This window comes from Myotis nattereri (assembly GCF_964212035.1).
Source record: "Myotis nattereri genome assembly, chromosome: 4".
Classification (NCBI taxonomy): Eukaryota; Metazoa; Chordata; class Mammalia; order Chiroptera; family Vespertilionidae; genus Myotis; species Myotis nattereri.
In genome coordinates, this window is record NC_138079.1 from 20,798,858 (window position 1) to 20,818,408 (window position 19,551).

The window sequence follows — 19,551 nt, forward strand, 5'->3', positions numbered from 1 at the left end:
AACAGGTTCTTGGAATATAGGAAATAAACCAACTTAGGCTTTACTATGATCTTAAGTGCCGCTTAGACTTAAAGTGTGACTGTAGCCGAAACCGGTTTGGCTCAGTGGATAGAGCGTCAGCCTGCGGACTGAGAGGTCCCGGGTTCGATTCCGGTCAAGGGCATGTACCTGGGTTGTGGGCACATCCCCAGTGAGGGATGTGCAAGAGGCAGCTGATCGATGTTTCTCTCTCATCGATGTTTCTAACTCTCTCTATCTCTCTCCCTTCCTCTCTGTGAAAAATCAATAAAATATATTTAAAAAAAAATAAAAATAAAGTGTGACTGTAATTTTAACTAAGACCACATAGGTTTTCTTTCATAATTAGATTACTATGCACACTCACATGTCTGTAGTCAGAGGGATGTGTATCTTTTCAGCCGGGAAGTTAGGAGAAAGAAAATCATTCAAGGAGATGGAAATAATTAATTCTGCATTAAGGATATGTCAATATCGCACTCTGACTCACTCCAGAAGCATAGCAGTCTCACTAATTAGAGAGAACACGATTCCTTGGTGTTGTTTACGATAAACTTATCAGGGAATGAGACTTCTTCATGCGACTTCTTAGTGTCGGTCCAGCAAAGTGTTCCCAAATGATTTATAAATGAACACGTTTGGAGCTTGTGAAAGAAGGGATAAGTTAGAATCAGTTGGCCTTAAGATCTCAGGATCTCTGAATAATCAACTGCCAGTTTGACTTTTGTTGTTGTTATTGTTTGCTTTGTATTAAATCATTCATTGACACAAAAATGGACTTTTTTTCAAATAAATAAATATGCCATGTATTTTTGAAAATTTGATATAATTACAATGCTCTCTGTTACTAGAATATTCAGCATTACTACTCTCATTAGTAGGCATTTTCCAAGTCACCCTGGGAGGTGAATATATTTTCCATTAAAGGATTATTTCAGCCTGAAATCCATCTGAACTCTATTGCCTATGAACCTCAACAGCAAAAATGTCTTACAAAAATAAATGTTTTAATCTTTCAGACATTATTTTAGTGGATATGTACAAAACGAAGTAAGTGCATTGCTGGCATTTTGGAATATTCAGCATAAGGATGTCCATGTTCTAAATTTGCTTCCATGGGAATTTTTTAAATGGTCTAAAAATGATTATTACTTTTAATTCACATATCTCGGCATAACAAAACTCAATGGAAAAAGGATCCTTCCCTACATCATATTAATTTGGTCAGAGCTCTAAACAGCAATGATAAAGACTTTGTATTCTTACCTGTGTTCCATGTAATTTTGTACCAAGATATTTAGCCCATGGGAAACCTTTTCTTCCTAGGAAAAAAAGAAGCTGGAGACAATGTAGTTGTAAAAACTGGTTTATTTTTTAAAAATAAATACAAAAATATAAATATAAAACATTAGCAGATAGAATTTGATGAAATGAAATTGCACAAACGTTTTGTATACCAGGTTGCATATCACACCTACTAACACCACATGTACATTTAATTTAATGTACAGAACAGGATATACCTTAACATTTGTCTTCACCTTTTTTAAAAGCTTCATTTGCAAGGGCAGGGCATGTATCTAACAGAAGCGGCTTGTTTGTGAGGTTGCTTAAGGGAGAACTATTCCTGTTCACGGTTCTGAAATTATCTTTTATTTCTAAAATGGACACCACTGAATTTCCATAGCTTTGGCTCTTGGAAGTGATTAAATAAAATGCCGTATATATTCCATGAGACATCCTACAGGAAAGAATTAATGTGATTAACGAACAAATTTAAAAAGCAAATGGGGAAAAAATTGTGCTGAGTGGCAGGAAAATTCTCCTGGATGTCGAATACTGTGAAGTGGAGACGGTGTTGGCCAAGTGCCTTCCTCTTGTTTGAACAGAATATATACCCGAGGTTAGGAGTCTTTGTCGCTTTCCCCGCCACCATACATCTCCGCCAGCTTGTTGAACCGAGGGCCCCATTCCCGGAGGAAATCATAGTTCTGGTCTCCATCAGTGGTACCTGATTCCAAGGAACTCAGAGATTCCGCCACGGAGTCGTTCCCTTCGTAGGCATAGGTTGCCAGCGAGTCGTAGGGAGGCGCGGTGGGGTCGAGATCATGCTCCTTCAGCCGTTCATTGATGAAATCGCGCACATCCGTGTTGTCTGGCGCCGTGGGAGTCCTTCGGGGTATGAATAAAGTCTCCGGAATGATATCTCGCCGCAGCTTCTTCTCCTCGATGGCTGCGGGGTTCCTCAGGGTGCCGATATCAAAGGCCTGGGTGTCCTCCTCTCCGCCCCCCTCGTCGTTGTAGCTCACGATGTTGTCTCTGATGTCTTCTTTAGACAAGATCAGAGGTTCTTTTTTCCGCTGTCTTTTCAGAGCTGCAAACAGTACTACTATCACTTGGAGAGAGAGAGAGAAAAAAAAAAGATACATCAAAGATCCAGCTACGACACCATATACAGAACGAGTGGAGTGGTAGGGATACAAAGGAGTTTAAGTGATGGGTTTTCCAGGACAGGTTAGAATTTAAGATTAATTTTGTACTTTTTGATCAATTTTTTTTTTGGGGGGGGGGGGTGGGGGGGTGGGGGGAGGGTATTAACGGATTTAGCTAGGATGGGTAGAGTTTAAGTGTCTAACTTATTTTTAAAACAATTTCCCAAATCCAGTGGCTTATTTTATCTTGCTAAGAAGTGTTTAAAGATAGTTGTTGATTGTAGAGACATTATTTATACTTTGCATTAAAAAGTGACATAGGTGCTATATTTTTAAAATTGACACATTAAATTCAGCTTAAATTGAAACAATTAAGAAGGGCAAAAATATGTCTACGTTTTTCACATACTTATACATTATTATAAAAAGGCAGCATTGCCCGGCCAGTGTGGCTCAGTAGTTGAACATCAATCCATGAACCAGAAGTTTGAATCCCAGTCAGGGCACATGTGAGGGGCTTGTGGGCTTGATCCCCAGTAGGGGGCATGCAGGGGGCAGTCAATTGATGATTCTCCCTCATCATTGATGTTTCTCTCTCTCCCTCTCTTTCCTCTCTCTGAAACCAATAAAAGAATTTTTTTTTAAAAGGCAGCATTTTTCACAAGATATGGAATACTGGTTTCTGTTAAATAGCTTTACTGGTGGATTTGCACAGATTTTTTTTCCTTACATTGTAAAAAAAGACCTTAATTGCTATGGGGAGAAAAATGGCCACATTACTTAGACATCATTAGTTTAGAAATCATGAAGTTTTCCATGGAACTATATATCACACATGAGATCAAAAATAATTGTTGGATCACATGATGGCAAAGAAAGAATTAATACATTGAATTAACTACAAAAACCTTGGCTAGATGCATCTTAAGTGTAGTCCATAAGTAGAAATGTGTATCACTCAATGTGTATCCCTAGTTCCAGAACAAGGTATGAGTAATAATAATTTAAATCATACTAGTAATAATGGCATAAAAGTAGAATATAGGTAATATCAAATTCTGTCTGGTTGTATTAGTTTCCCATCCTCAATTTGGTCATGATCCTTTAAAATGAAGATTTGAAGAAACAGAGGCAAATTCAATTAGATGAGGAAAGGGAGGATAAATATGTTACCAGGCATATGTTTGAAGAAATATCTTTGTATTTAGCTTCTTATAACAAAGATTTAAAGAATATGGAATTTATTAGTTATGAACTGAATGTGTCCTCTCCAAATGCATTTTAAAACCTAAATCCCCAATGTGATGAGATTTGGAGATCAGGTGTTTGGGAGGTAACTGAGTCACAGGAGTGAAGCGCCCATGAGTGGGATTAGACACAGGTGAGATCATTGCTTTCTCCACGTGAAGACACAAAAGATAGTCATCTGCAAAGTAGGAAGTATGCCCTCAACCAAGCACAGAACCTGCCAGTGCCTTGAACTTGGATTTCAGCCTTCAGAACTGTGAGGATTAAATTTCTGTGATTTAAGCTACCAGTCACGGTGTTTTGTTATAGCAGTCCAAACTGACAAAGACAATTATAGTATTAAGTTATGTTTCCCCTTATTGACATAGAATGTCAGACTACTTGCCTTTAAGCTTGTGTAAGAGAGCAAACAGGAGACTTTTTTTAATGCAACAAAAAAGAAAAACTTAATCCATTGGTAAACATTTTTGACCTTCAAAGTTATTAAAAAATTAGGATACTTCCTAGAGAACAAATATATTTATTCTTCAAGTTTGGGAGAAAATATGACATCTGTTTTGCCCAAATTTATGTATTCATACACACATATGAATTTTGACTTAAAAAATTTAAACTTCAGGTTGTTTATCAACCAAATAATCTTACCCAGCAAAAAAAAAAAAGGGGGGGTGTCTAATAATGAGGATAATGAAACTTACTAAGATTGGCTCCAAAATCCAACTTCATTTCACTGCTTCTTAAAATATCAGGCACAGTGTTTTTGATTAGGGACACAGAAATACTCACATAGTTTTAAGATAATGCAATTACAGAGTAATTTAAACCTGATTCTTAATTCAAAAGCAGTTAAAAATCAATTTGCTCTAGGTTATAAAATCCAGTATTTATTTATTTTTTATGAACAAGTGAACCAGGTAAAAAAAACTATTTGAACATTATTTCAGTGAAGAGGTAAGATAGTGAGACCTCCATCCAGCCATAAAAAGGGTGGAAATAAACTTTAGACGTACTGAAAAATTATACATACAGTGACTAACCCATAGCCTTGCCTTGGTTCAGCCACTCAGAAACGGTGCAACCTTAGAAAACGTTTTGAACATTTCTGATTTTCAGTTTCATTATTAAAACAAAAACAAAGGACGCTAATAACTCTGATCAGGTAAAATATATTAATATAAGCAATATTCCCTGGATAACTCATATCTAAAACATTGGGGTTGGTTTGGGGAATGTATTTTAATAGCAACATTTCTTGCTTGCAGGTATATTAAAGTAAGCAATCGAATTTCTCCGCAGCCTCTTTCTTACCCAGCAGGATGATGATGCAGAGGAGGATGGCGATCAGGGCGCCGGTGCTGAGGCCGGCGGGGAGCAGCAGGGCCTCGGCGCTGCAGGACTGCATGTTGCCCTGGCCGTCGCATGCGCACACGCGGATGGTCAGCGTGCCCGTGCTGCTCTGGATTGGGTAATCATTGTCTGATATCACCACCGGCAAGAGATAGGTGCTTATTTCATGTCTATTGAATCCATTTTTTCTGGTTAGAATTCTGGCAGTATTATCTAAAGTAAATGTTAAAATATTACAAAAGACTTGGAACAGTAAAAACAGATCATCCTGATCAGCATGGTTTTAACATATAAATAAACCAATGTTTATGGGAAATATAAAACTTAACATCAATTTTCCTATAAATTGTATGCAATGCAATTAAAATAAAAATATAAGATAAAATAGTTTGAGGAATCCAATAATATGATTGTTTATATATTAGATTTTCAAATAATTCTTAGATGTTTTCAAAACAGTGAATTTTTGTAAGTGAATCATTTATCAAGACTACATAGATGATAGCATAGTTTTCAGAAACAAATACGCATACCAAGCAAAAAAAAATCTTAGTAAAGGTTTCTTATTTACAAATGAGCATGTGTGTCTACGCACACACACACAATACATTAATTCAATATTCATGCAGAAATAAGATTGGATAAAATTTCAGAACAGTTGCACTTTTAAAATCAACAATGTAGTCAATAAGTTTATGAGTCCCAATCAATATTTTTGAATTTTGATTTCCACCCATTAAAATGAATATACTGCATAACTCAAAGTATTGGTGTAGCTCAAAGACAATGTCTAGTGTCTAATAGACATAGCAGGTAGTGGGATGCTGACCTTTCTTAAACCCCTCCCTTTTCCTATAATTAGTTTAACAGATTTATGAAGGAAAGAAAAGTTCTAACTACATACTTGTATTTAGACTAGACTAATTACCATACATATTCTCAAAAAAAGCTGTATACCTTTTTTGTAAATATAGTACCACAGTATTTTTGACCACAGAGACATTATAAAATTCATGTGTTATGCAGGAGAACAGTATATCTTGCCCTTGCAATTACTCTTTTGCATTCAATCCCTTCACAATGCCAGGCTGGTGTGGCTCAGTGGTTGAGCATCGTCCTATAAACCAGGTCATGGTTCAATTCCTGTTTAGGGCTCTATTCCCATATGATGTGTGCAGGAGGAAGCTGATCAATGACAAGTTAAGGTTATTTCTCTTTCTTCTCACTCCTTTTGTTGTGTCCTGTCCTTTTTATTAGGGGAACTGATTATTTCCAGTCTTGCTATTGTTTTCAAGATTCAATTTTTTAATTAAGACTCATATAGAGACTTTTTCACATATTTCATTATTATAAAATTTAAGAGAGTAAAGAAATTACCATAGTATTTCATTAAATATTTGATAAAAACAAAATTTTGTAAAACAGATCAAATAAGCTAATACATTATGTATATGGTTACTGGTACTTTGGGTGAAATTTTTTGTTAATGTCACCCAAAATCACAATGAATAGATTCTACAGTTTACCTTCATTGTCCTGTACTGTGAAGTTTGGATTGACAGCAGCTAAACTGAAGAAAAATTTTTGTCCACCTAAAGGGTCGTCTTTGTCTACTGCACTAATAGTCTGTATGAGCTGCAAAAAAGAGAGAAAAATGCATATTTCTCAAACTTCCATGGGTATTATACGCCTTATACTACATAACTTTTTGACATCCAGTTTTGTCTAAAATGTTTTAAAGACAATTGACTTTCTTTCTCATGCATTTATCTTTATTTGAATTATTTCATCATTTTTATTATTACTTTTATTTTTAACAAAGTCTCTATCTTTTTTTCTCTCTCCCTCTCAAATTTTCTTAAATATTATCCATTCCTTAAAAATAACACATGGTAATATTACATTCTTGGCAATGTTATCATTTAGACATAGGATTTGAAGTAAGTAGGTTATTTCATATATATTTAAACATTGATCTGGAAAGATATATCTAATGTAGGAAAATATTTTTTAATTTATTTTGATTATGACTTTCCTCCTCAACAAAGTAAATCAAAAGCTATTAAAAATGTAGAGATTTTATAGACAAAATGATACATACTTTTTAAAAAAGGAAGCACAAATATTTTATTAACTACTTTAATAGTAACAGTTCACTACATTTGTACTGTCTATAAAATTGTATGTTTTTAAAATTCAACATATTCATACTATGGGGAATGGTTATATTAAAAGGGCCAACTCTGGTTTTTCTGCAATAAGAGACAACAGAAGAATCTACCTGCTAACAAAGTAGAAAAATTTCCACCTTAAATTATAATCATGTCATTGCTTTGAACATGATTTATACTAAAAATTAGGTTAGGAAAAATTGACATAAATGAAATAACATATCAAGAAATATGGACTAATAAAAATTCACTAAGATTAATAGGTTAACACACAGAGAATGTGAAAGTAGAGCTAATGATCTTTTAAATAAAAACTATGATCTCTCACATTTATGGACCAAAAGAATATATTTCAGAGAAAAAAAAAAGACACATTTTTACATGTATCTGTAAGAAATGATAAACATTTACTTAAGAATTCTACATTAAAATGTATTATTGTAATAAAATATAGTAGCATTGTAGATTTTAAAATCAGTGGTTCACTGGTACATCTTCATTAAATGCTATGAAGGAAATAAGTGAAGCTAATATTAACAACACAAATAAGATAGAATCACATGTCAGAAATCTATATCAAATTACAATATATCTTTATGACCCCAATACTCTATTGCAGATGGAAGCATGTACTTCCTTTTCACATTTGTTTTTCTTTGAAACACAACTTGGCTTCTAGTGTCCAACTTCTCCTTATCCAGCATTTACTTTTAAATCTAGTCTTCCTTTACTTTTCCAGTCATACATTAAACAATCACAATATTTTGTTTTGGTATATTACCATAAAGTATTTTGATAGAAATCAGAAGTTGGCAACAAGAAGCAGATAAAACTATTTTCTCTTTCTCTATCTAACACTCACTATTTTATTTCTACTGATGATAAATTCATTTTGACCCACTTTCAAAAAACGAGGTTGCCACAATTAGGGGAAATATTCTAATGATGTCTAGTATTCATTTTAAGCACTTGAAAAACAGACACAGATACGTCACTTATATTTTATCTCCTTACCAGTTATATAACTTGTTTACATTTTCACTGGGCTATTCTAAAATAACCTTAAATCAACTTGCAAGGTATTGTAGTGATCAAACTATAATGGAGTGTAGGATGATGAATGGATCTTAAGATGTTTAAAGTTAGAAAACTGGTCACTACATTTTAATTTTGGAAAGACTGATAGTTTTGTTGTCTGTGGAACTGGGGTCCTTGGGGTGCCAGTGGAATGAGAAGCTCTTGAGGCCCCCATGGAGGATGAGATATTGTAGAAAGTTTTATTTCTGAGGAGTTACACCCTGAGTTTCCAAAGTTTCATTTCCCTCAGTTCACCATAGAAGTATAGCACAGGTCTAGTCCAGCATCAGACTAGGTTAGTTTGTGTTGCCTACTGCAGCCCATCAGCCCATTGCTTGTGGGGTCTGCATAGCCGTGGGTCATGGGCAAGTGCAAGAGAGCCATAAGAGCACCAATGGCCAAGAGCCACACAGAGACTAGGGGATTATTTGGGGGGCTTTCATTGGCCCTGCCCCTCTAGCCAAGGACCTCTGTCCCCAGGTATGACTGACAGGCATCATCTTCCCTCCATCCCCAACTTTACTGTACATGCATCTATCTTCTGCTTTGTCCAGTCCCTTCCCCCAGTGATCTGCAGGGAATGGGCAGGTGATTCCCGGAGGAGTGAAACAGCAGCTTCCTGGTGAAGCTGCCCAAATGGCCACACTTATAATGACTGGCCTCCTTTTGCCCCTTTGTTATTATTAATAACAAGCTAATTACAATGGTATCAATTTCTGTTGATGAAAAAACTCCCTTTGTTCTAGTATACGGATACTTTCTCAGTTGTTAGGGAAGGAACTAAACATTGTTTAAACTATACATGTATGATATTTTGGGTTTGAGAGGGCCTGGAGTTTAGATACTATTGATGGGTAATGTAAGCAGCATTCCTCCCTGGGGAGACTCCCTGGGAATTCTCCTATGAGATTGAAATGCTATTTCCTTCCCATAGAGATTAAAAATTGTTAAAATATGTTAATTGACTGAAAGTGTGAGGAAAAAATATATAAAAAGAAAAATAGCATGTCCTCTCTTCTCCTCTCTCCTAAGGTTCCTACCCTGTTTTGGAAATGGAAAAAAAAAAAAGGGAAAATCAAGTGGCCTAGTTCAGAAAAAAGAAGGGAATATTAAATATTAATACTACATCAATTCTAAGCTATATCATTTCCCAGGCTGGAGGGCGGGGGATAGGTTTCTACCCTTACAGCAAGGAATAGGCAAGAAAGTGGTTGCAGGTGGCAGTCAGCTTTATTTTTGTCTTCTCATTTTGTCCAAACACCAAATGAATGAAATTATTTCCCATGTTGTTGTTCTAAATGCTCCTCTTAAGGAACACTTACTTCAGAGGAGTATTAAGTGGATTGAAATACTCCATAAATACAGAAGTCCTAACATAGCTCTTACTTCTTTGGAAGATAAAAGACAAAGTTAACAAATGAATTTCAAGGAAGGATCAGTGAAGAAGGACTTTACCAAATAACCTTTTGATTTTTTCCTGCTGGGATGTCATAACCTAGAATTCCATTATAGAATATCTAACAGTTTAGTTCAAGCGACAATGTTTAAGTCTATGAGACCAAAATGACATCTACTAAACTGATCTTATTAAAAATAACTGCCATGAGCCCTGGTCGGTGTGGCTCAGTTGGTTGGGTGTCATTCCATGCACCAACAGGCTGCCAGTTCAATTTCTGGTTGTGGCACATATCAGGGTTGTGGGTTCGATCCCCAGTAGGGCGTGTGTAGGAGGCAGTTGACTGATGTTTCACTCTCACATTGATGTTTCTCTCTTTGTGTCCCTTTCTATCTATCTCTCTAAAGATCAATTGTAAAAAATCTTAAAAATAAAAAAATATAAATAACTGCCATGACAGACTATTACACATGCAGCCAATTAGACAAAATTTATTAATCATGTTGTTCCTATCATGTTCATAAAAATTGGCTAACTTACTTTTTATTAAAATCATCTTTGATTTGATTATATTTTCCTTCTGTATACCAATTGCTATTTAAAGTCCAAAAATATAAGGTCACTGAGCTAGATAAAGTCAAAAAATGGAAAAAGAAAGCAATTGGGCCCTAACCGGTTTGGCTCAGTGGATAGAGCGTCAGCCTGCGGACTCAAGGGTTCCACATTCAATTCTGATCAAGGGCATGTACCTTGGTTGCGGGCACATCCCCAGTAGGGGGTGTGCAGGAGGCAGCTGATCAATGTTTCTAACTTTCTATCCCTCGCCCTTCCTCTCTGTAAAAAATCAATAAAATATATTTTTAAAAAAAGAAAGAAAGCAATTGGTATACAGTTGGTCTGTATACTTTGAATACATTTGTAAATAAGTATTTATAATGACTCAAATATTCTGAAAAGATATCTCTTGCAAATCAAATAAAAGAACCATAGAGGAAGCAATGTCTGCAGCAACTGCTAAGTGGGTATTTTATCTATTAGAGAAAAAGCTTCAGCTTATATCATGCTGAGCCTGGCAAGCAGAGGACTATTGGGGATGGTATTTTTAGGGCACACACTGTTTCATTAAGAAGTAGGTCGGAAGTAGCTAAGTCACTTAAACATTTCAAATTACACATTTCCATAATACTTTCAAATTAAAAAAAGAAATCATATTGAACAATTTACCATTTCAAACAATACACAGGCTATTGAATCCCTATTACAATCTTCAGAAGGAAGTATCTCAGTTATTCCACAAAATAATTTACATAAAAAGATAACCATGGCATTGATGTCTATAAAGAGCATCAAATGATGTCAAAACACCATATAGTTCTATGATGGTTCCTCTTTCTTTAGTGAAACAAATTTGATGCCCAATTATTATTTATAACATGCAGCTTCCTTCTGTGAAGATAGCACTTAAACCAATTAAGAGCATTTCTTCCAGCCATATATGCTGGAGCTTTGCAGAGAACAAAATGAGTCCACTGAGGACAAGGCATAAAGAGTTATAAACAAAGCTGATGCAGGAAGAATGTTTTAAAGGGTGAAAACCAAGTCATTAAGCAGTTTATGTGTTGTTATCATGATGAAATGCAAGTGCAAAGGTAAGGAGAAAATTCTGCAGCCCCACTTCAAAACCGTGTTTGCAGACATTGAAAAGTTGATGAAATGTTTTGCCAATCCCATGCATTTGTCTGTGTTTTTCCCAACTTTTATTTCCCATCTCTCTATCAGTTTCCAATATTTATCTAATGGAATATCAGAGGTTTTCCTTTGTTTGCTTTTTAATCTGTTTTTGTTATTGAACTTTTAAGAATCTAAAGTTATTTACTCTTACAATTTAACTTTTGTGGCAATGATAACATCCTGTATACATTAGAAATTTACTGTTACTTATAACATCTTCAACCTTAAAAACATCAGCATTTTTGTTTGTTTTTAATTATATTACTGGCACTTTAAATGAGTGTGTGTTTTGTTTTTGTTTTTATCTCCACTTTCTCATTCCTCTCAAGATTGGGAAAAGAAAACATTTAATCATGCCGTTAAAAATCTTCCTATGCTTAATCCCTAGGAGTACTCACCTGTCCTGGTCTGGCATTTTCACACACAAAAGTGTCATAGAAGACAGCAAATTGTGGGGCATTGTCATTAACATCCAAGATTCTCACAAAAACAGCCACACGGGTCATCTCTTTGGGATTATCTAGAAAAGGGAAAGAAACATTTGTTTAGAAAGACACAGTTTGCACTATATTTATTTATATAAGCATCTGTGGATTAAGTGCTCACGCACAAATAAGCATCGGGGCAATTCTACTAACATAATGAGCAAATGCAATAAAGACAATTACTAAGAGCCTAATTATATAGTCATGAATTCAGTTATTATTGGACTCAAGTGTACTATTATTTTGGAAAATATTTTTTAAAAGCACAATGCAGTGTAATTGAGTTCATTATATATATATATATATATATATATATATATATATATATATAGTTTGCCATCAAAATATATATGTATAAAACAAATATTTAATAAAGCTTTATTAGACATCATTATATTACTTAATCTTTCCTGATTTTTTTAGTTGAAGAAGTAGTTTTTTAATAAATTAGTAATGCCCCCAAAGTTATTAGCTCCTAAGTGGTAGCTATTATATTACAACTTACCTGTCTACTTTTATTACTAAGATGTATTCCAATAGCTACTCTCAACTCTTTTTTTGGAAATTTTGATCTATAGCTACTAATTTTACAAATTAGATAGAAAGTTACAATGAAATTTATTTTATCAGTATAATTATTACTAGAACTGTTTCAACAATCTAGGCACAATTCTGTGTAACAAAATTAGCTCAGTAGTAACATACAGTATTGTAATTATTATTATTTTGTTACAAATGCTAAAATCAAGAGCATCAACATTTTCATATAAAAAACATGCATTTGAAAATTGTTCCAAAAAATGGAATTTTACAATAGAAATGTTTATTAAGCTTAGCCTTGGTTAATAACCTAATATCAATCATAATTACATTATCTTCACTATAGATTTATTCTAGGTACTGATATCTGAGAGCATTTTGACATTTTAAATTCAGGTTATATTCATCAACCTTTGTGATATCAAAACCTCAGTCTTTGGATATGGTTCAAATTCTGTGTGAACTTTGGTGAACTCAAGCTGAAGATCAATATAAAAGGAGAAAGAGATAATTAGCTAAAAACAAAGCAAAACAAACATACAAAGAGCAGATGAGCTGAGGGACAGCAGCAATCTTATTTAATGGCCTCTATCAACATGTGTTATGAGTGAAATTAGATTATGTGACTTTCTAATTTTATCTAAATAATTTTTTAGATACAAGGGTAAATATATTGTCATGGGCAAATAGGGAGTGTGTCACTATTCAAAAGAATGTATTTCTTCTCCCTTCTCTCCATGTAATTATAATGTTGCTAAAATAAAGAGATTAGCACTTTTTAAAAATATTGGGTAAGAACTGATTACTCAGCAGGGACATTTACAAGGCTGAAATAGTATGAAGGCAGGCAGGCTGAATGCTAAATCCATGTTGAAGTTTATTTACCTTTCCTTCTTATTTCAAGAGAACTTTTCAAAGGCCTGCCCTCTTTAACACTCAGTCTTACCTCAGTCTTTTTAACCCACATGTGTTCAGTTCTCAGAATCTAGTTTCATCTAATCTATTGCTACATATTTTACTTCTCACTGTGTCGGGTGATGAAAGAGTTCAGATCCTGGGGCCCAACAGAGGGTTGCTTTGATTCCCATGTCCACCACCATGTCCTGTGTGACTCTGGTCAATTTATTCCATCTCTCTAATGCCTCAGTTTACTCAACAGGAATCAAAATAGAACTTCTTATAGAGCTTTTTGAAAAATTAGATGTGTTAATGCACAAAACTTCTGAGCAGAGTTTCAGTTTGTTGGTATTGACTATTAGTATTAAGATTGTCACAGTCACATCTTCTTCATTTCCTTACATTACTTAAGAGCTTATGTTCTTTCTCCATACAAAGCATCCACACAATAAAACCTTTTAACTAGCTTTCCTACAATTCATGTGGGTCTGAAGAGGGCACCTGTGGGGAAAAGTGAAGAGAGGAGAAAAACGTTTTTCAACTACTCTCCACCTCTCCTGCTTCTAGACCATTTGTTAACACCCAGAGTACAGTGCTCGCCTGCATATGAACCCTCAACTCTCTAAAGTTACTTGGAGAAGAGCAGGAAGGGGCGATTCTTCCATGTCTTCTAGAACATGCTCATTAAACTACTTACATAGTTAGTGGACATAGCAATATTTTTCTTTCAAAGTCTTGACCTAAAAATAAATCTTTTGTGAGTAGCAATTCACTTTCTAACTATGCCACAGGGTCAAGAGAAAGAGACAGTCTCATATCTAAAAAAACTGCACTATTATGCCAGTTTCCTCTCTAACAATGCAGGTGTGGACAAAGGTACCTTTACAGTTGCAATACAAATAAGTCACACAAGAATTAATTAATAAAAAAAATACAAGAATAAGCTTGGTAAACTCCGTGCTCACAGCTGTGAGCCGACTTTTCCCACCCCCTGTAGGTAGAGACTCTCTGGGCTCTTTACAAATAACTCAAGGCTCTTCCAATGAAAAGCTAAATCCACAGGGGAAATGTGCTTTGTAAAGCATCAAGCCTGGAGTCGCCTATTCTAAAAAGTGCTGGCACTGATCCTTTTTACTGGCGTATGCTGCAGCCTCTGTATAAGTAAAAGCGTTAAGCGTTCCGAGGAAGCAGCCCACTGAAGAACAGCGGCATGCATTTACCACCTGAGTCTCTCTCAGTCATCAAGGCAGTCTGTTGTAGAAAGAATGTATCAGCAGTCAAGAATCTTAAAATACTGTCCAAAGATGAATCTGTGCCTATGTATCCACAGGCTTTTCCACATCTCTCAGAAGAGGAAATCAAATCATTATCATTATTGAGCAATCTCAGGCTTTAGAGAGATGCATCTTTTCTATCTGCTTAGGGCAAGACTTTACACTAATAAGGAACTAGGTATAGGTAAGAAGTCAGTCCTTCAGCATAAACTTTACTCCACTGTCCTCAGAACGAGTTGCAATGATTATAGTTAAAATTTCAGATGTGGTGGAGGAACTCGTGGGTCTCTACAGTGATGTGTCCTACGATCCCTGATTGTGACCTTAATTTTAGGATTTTTATTCTTCACGTGGTATCTAAAATGAGTTTCTAAAGAAGAAGCAGATAAGTTATTCATGGTATACTGCACTAAATAATTACCTGAAGTAGCACTTGCCATATGATGGGATATACTGCTGTGGACTGTAGAATTAAACGGTTAGAGGAAGGGCCTGGAAACACATCGGTAAGAAGTACATTTATGTCATTCTGCTCTGCTTAGGGCTTGGTGTATGGCATGGTTATCATAAACCCAGTGTTTAAAATCTAGTGAAAACAATTTCCTGTGTGCTGTTTCCCTCTTACCCTCGTTCCCATTAATAACCGGAACAGCATAATGGGCCTTTGACTACTTGTGGTTTGGCAGGTAGACATTCCCAGCAGTTTCTCCATAGATTGATTCATTTAAGGGAAAGAAATAAGTTTAGTTTTTTAAAAAAGAATGTAATTGGCTTAGCCTTTTACAGAGTCATAATTACTTCAACTAGCTTTGGAAGTTAAATTTCTCACAGTATCTGAAATGGAAAATGCAATTTCTAGCTCACTGGCTTGAAGAAGGATCTTGAAGCAACAGAGAGACAAACAAACATGGATCTGGAATGACCAGATTGGATCCTATCAGGTGCTTCTAACCATGGTGACATGGAGACAAATATAGAAATAAAAGCTTTCTTTAGAGAAATACTAAAAAAAAACACCCAAAACTTCTGTTAGCCTTAAAAGGAACAGCCATTTATAACTCACTGTATGGAAACAATGGATCATTGCGTTAACCTATATATCTGAGCCAGATTCAAGGAGGGAGCTGAATCTATTATCTTGATGCTTTGCACTCATGGCTGATGATCTATCTGGCCTAGTTCCACATTTCTGAGACACTTGGTATTCAGCCCCAAGGTTCTGCCTTCCAAATCCTGGAATGGATATTTAAAATACCTTGACCTTGGTATATGTTTGTGGATTCAGCGTGGTATTTCAGACATGGAATTTATAGGCTCATTTTTTTACAATGATTAGGACCCTGATTAGTGTGGCTTCTAAAGAAGTTAAGGTGTTGCTCTACTTCATGTACATCATAGGACAGGAATCAGAAACCATGAGCAGGTTTACATATGTGGACAGAGCTGGTTTCATGGGCATGCACAATTGTTCAGTGTCTCCCACTCAGAGGGCCACAAACTTATTTTAATGCTTTGCTGTTTCCATGTCTAGTTAACACTGTGGAGGCCCCCGCACACTTCTGGCATTAGGCAAGTCCCTAAAACCCTTGGAAACGTATTTCCTTCTCTGTTGAATAAGGTCAATAAAAATATTAAGAGACAATTAACTTAAAATTCTTAGACTAATACCTGGCACAGAGTGTTTGTTAGTATTATTGCAATTACTTTGGTGTCCTTATTTTTAAAAAGAAAGTATCTACCTGCATGTTTGTTGTTAAAATTAAATGATATACATCCAATAGCTAGCACAGATTCTAATTCATAGTGTCCATGAAACACATCTAATACATATTATTTCCCTAACAGAGACTATCTTTAATTCCCAATTATAGATTTTTATTTAATTAATATAAAATGTCAATTTATCTAGACCCACAGCTATTACTTAGTACATATAAAAACGACTGATGAAATTATAGGCATTCAGAAACTTTTTAAAAACTTAGATTAAAATGTAAATCATGTTTGTAACAAAAATAAACTATGTTCAATATGAAATTAAAACAAAAAATATATATTAAATATTGTACTCATAAAATTTATCTTACTGATTTCAGCAGCTATAACGGTAAGATTGTGCCATTGAGATAGTTCACGGTCAAGTGGCTTTGATATATAAAGGGATCCATTTCCAGAATGTATATTGAAGATCCTGTCAAGGTCAGTATGACGATCCAAGGAAAATCTGAACATAGAGGGCCAAGAAAAATAGGTGGCAGTGTCACTGATGGTTTGTAGGGTAAAACGGTAAAATGCAAAGACACAGATGTAGGGATATATAATAATTTCAGGAATAGTATTGATCTAGAACACAGATTATTTTATCAATTTATCTCTCTCTCTCTCTCTCTCTCTCTCTCTCTCTCTCTCTCTCTCTCACACACACACACACACACACACACACCTCTTCTCAATGCATGCATTGGCAAATTGTTCTGCATACTAATTCTATTCTTCTAAATTTTGTTATTATCATTATCTATTTCCATATTCAACTGACCTTGATGTATTTCCTGACAAAACAGCTGCTGGTATTGCATATGGTAACATTATCAACTGACTTTACCTAGCTATTGAGAATTCTATTGAGGAATTATCATAAGGAGCCAATGCAACAGACCTTTCCCAGAAGCAAAATCATTTTCTTAGTCAGAAAATTGGAGACAATATTAGTTTCCTCACAGTAGTAGTTCAACAATTTATGATTTTATCTTCTAGTTCATGGACTGATTACCTATGTAGCTTCAGTTTCTTTACCGAACGTATCATTGAAAGATGTATACATATTAACCAGAGATGTTTTAAAAACAGAAAAGTTTGGGATAGAAGTTTTATACATTTATATCAAATGAAACCTTAGTATATGTATTCTGCAAATTGATTAAAGGCGTTGTGTTGGATATCATTCTAGAGCCAAACAGCAGGTTTATCAATCAGGTTGATGTACTTTGGGTAATTGCATTATTTTTTTTGGTTTGTAGGTCAAGGTTTAAAACAGCTTTACCCCTCATTGGTTGCTGCCACTTCACAAATGTAGGGGCTTACAAATGTTTCACAGTTCTTAAATTAACAAGCATGATCCCCCAGTTATATTTAATACTGTATATTTAAAAAAGGCAAAACAAAACAAATATGACAAGATGAGGAGTAATATTGAGTTATGGCATATCTTTTCCTAAGCCAAAACTCATTTATTTTAAGGAAAAATTAATGAAATATTGTTTTAAAGTGTGTTCTGTAAGTAATAATACAAATAATTAAATGGTGCCATAAAACTCTTCCCTTGTAGTGTCCCAAAATTGTATAATATTTTCCAAAATCAATGAAAATTTATTTAAATCGGTTCTAAATAGAACATACCAGTAATTTATAAATCTCCTTAGTAAATTCTAGCATTTTTTTCTATTAACATAATATGAATTCAGTTTCATATTCAAACTAAACATCTTACCACTTACAAATAAAGCAAAGCACTGTATCATTTTATCTGGAATAATTCACAAATTCTATCCCAAGTTGACAAAATTCTTTTACTTCTGAAAGACAACATACATTACTTCCTCCTTGGAGAGTTCCATTATTACCTGAAGTAGAATCTACTTGCCCCCACCTATCATAAAGTACCGTTCACCACTCATCTCTGTCATTTAACACACTGCAGTAGGAATTCATTTCATCTCACATGTCATACAGGAAGTCAAACATGAAAACACCAACCATCTTACTTGGTGTCTAGTAGGCACTCAGTGAATATTATTTCTCATACTGAATCATCTTCCTTAACAGACTAAGAACTCCTTGAGAAAGACATTAATATATGATATGGTGATCCACAAATATTCGTTGCATTCTTTGGCATAAATGGCAAATTATAGGGTTCCTTATTTCTATAGAAATATGACATGAAGTTGAAATATGTAAATCAATATAAAACACCATTTTGTTCACCAAATCTATGAATGCATATTTTGTTTTAATTATTTGTTGTAGTTTAGTTTAAAGGAATAATGACAAAATTTAGAGGGCTATGTAAAATTATCTTGAAGATACAGAGACCCTGGTTCATGTTCAAACTTGATATAATTATATTTTTCAATTATCTATTGGCAAATTGTGTGTTAATTTTCCTTTTCCTCTTTAAAATCATTTTCAAAACACATTTTAACTAAATCCCTTTGATTATTACTTCAAGATCCATAATATATGACAATTTATAATCCTATCTAATAATAGACAAACATGGTAATTGACCATACCTTCGCTATGCTTCCCATTGGCTAATCAGGGCGATATGCAAATTAACTGCCAACAAAGATGGCGGCCTGCAGCCACGCAGCTGAAGCGAGCAGGAGGTTTGTTTGCTCCAGTGATGGAGGAAGCCAAGGTTCCCCGCTTGCTGCGGTCTGGCTCTGAGCTCCTGAAGCAACAATGTTTCAATCATAGGAGCTAAACAAACCCAGATACCTGCTTTCAGCCAGCCTTGGCCTCAGAGCTGGAGCCAGCTCTCAGCTCCACTGACAGCTATAGAAGGTAAATAAATCCCAGAATAAAAAAAAAAGAAAATAAAAGAGGCTGGGAGCTTCAGTCACCCGCCAGCCTGAAAACGGCCCTCAGCCCCTCACCCAGACTGGCCAGGCACCCCAGTGGGGACCCCCACCCTGAAGGGGGTGTGACCAGCTGCAAACAGCCATCAGCCCCTCACCCAGGATGGCCAGGCACCCAAGCAGGACCCACACCCTGATCCGGATCACCCTTCAGGGCAAACCAGTTGGCCCCCACCCGTGCACCAGGCCTCTATCCTATATAGTAAAAGGTTAATATGCAAACTGACCCTAACAGCAGAAAGACTGGGAATGACTGGTCACTATGACACACACTGACCACCAGGGGGCAGAC

General features: G+C 35.3%; 1 protein-coding gene across 1 annotated transcript in view; it reads right to left on the reverse strand.

Moving 5' to 3' along the window:
* Positions 1-1,368: 1,368 nt before the first annotated feature.
* Positions 1,369-19,551, reverse strand: part of CDH10 (cadherin 10) — a 135,569-nt gene continuing 117,386 nt past the window's right edge. Inside the window, exons 8-12 of the mRNA XM_081089973.1 lie at positions 16,704-16,840; positions 11,819-11,940; positions 6,572-6,680; positions 5,007-5,258; positions 1,369-2,413 (exon numbers count right to left, since the gene is read on the reverse strand). Of these exons, the coding sequence (XP_080946099.1) occupies positions 1,923-2,413; positions 5,007-5,258; positions 6,572-6,680; positions 11,819-11,940; positions 16,704-16,840 (1,111 nt within the window). The 3' untranslated portion in view covers positions 1,369-1,922. The remainder of the gene's footprint in view (positions 2,414-5,006; positions 5,259-6,571; positions 6,681-11,818; positions 11,941-16,703; positions 16,841-19,551) is intronic.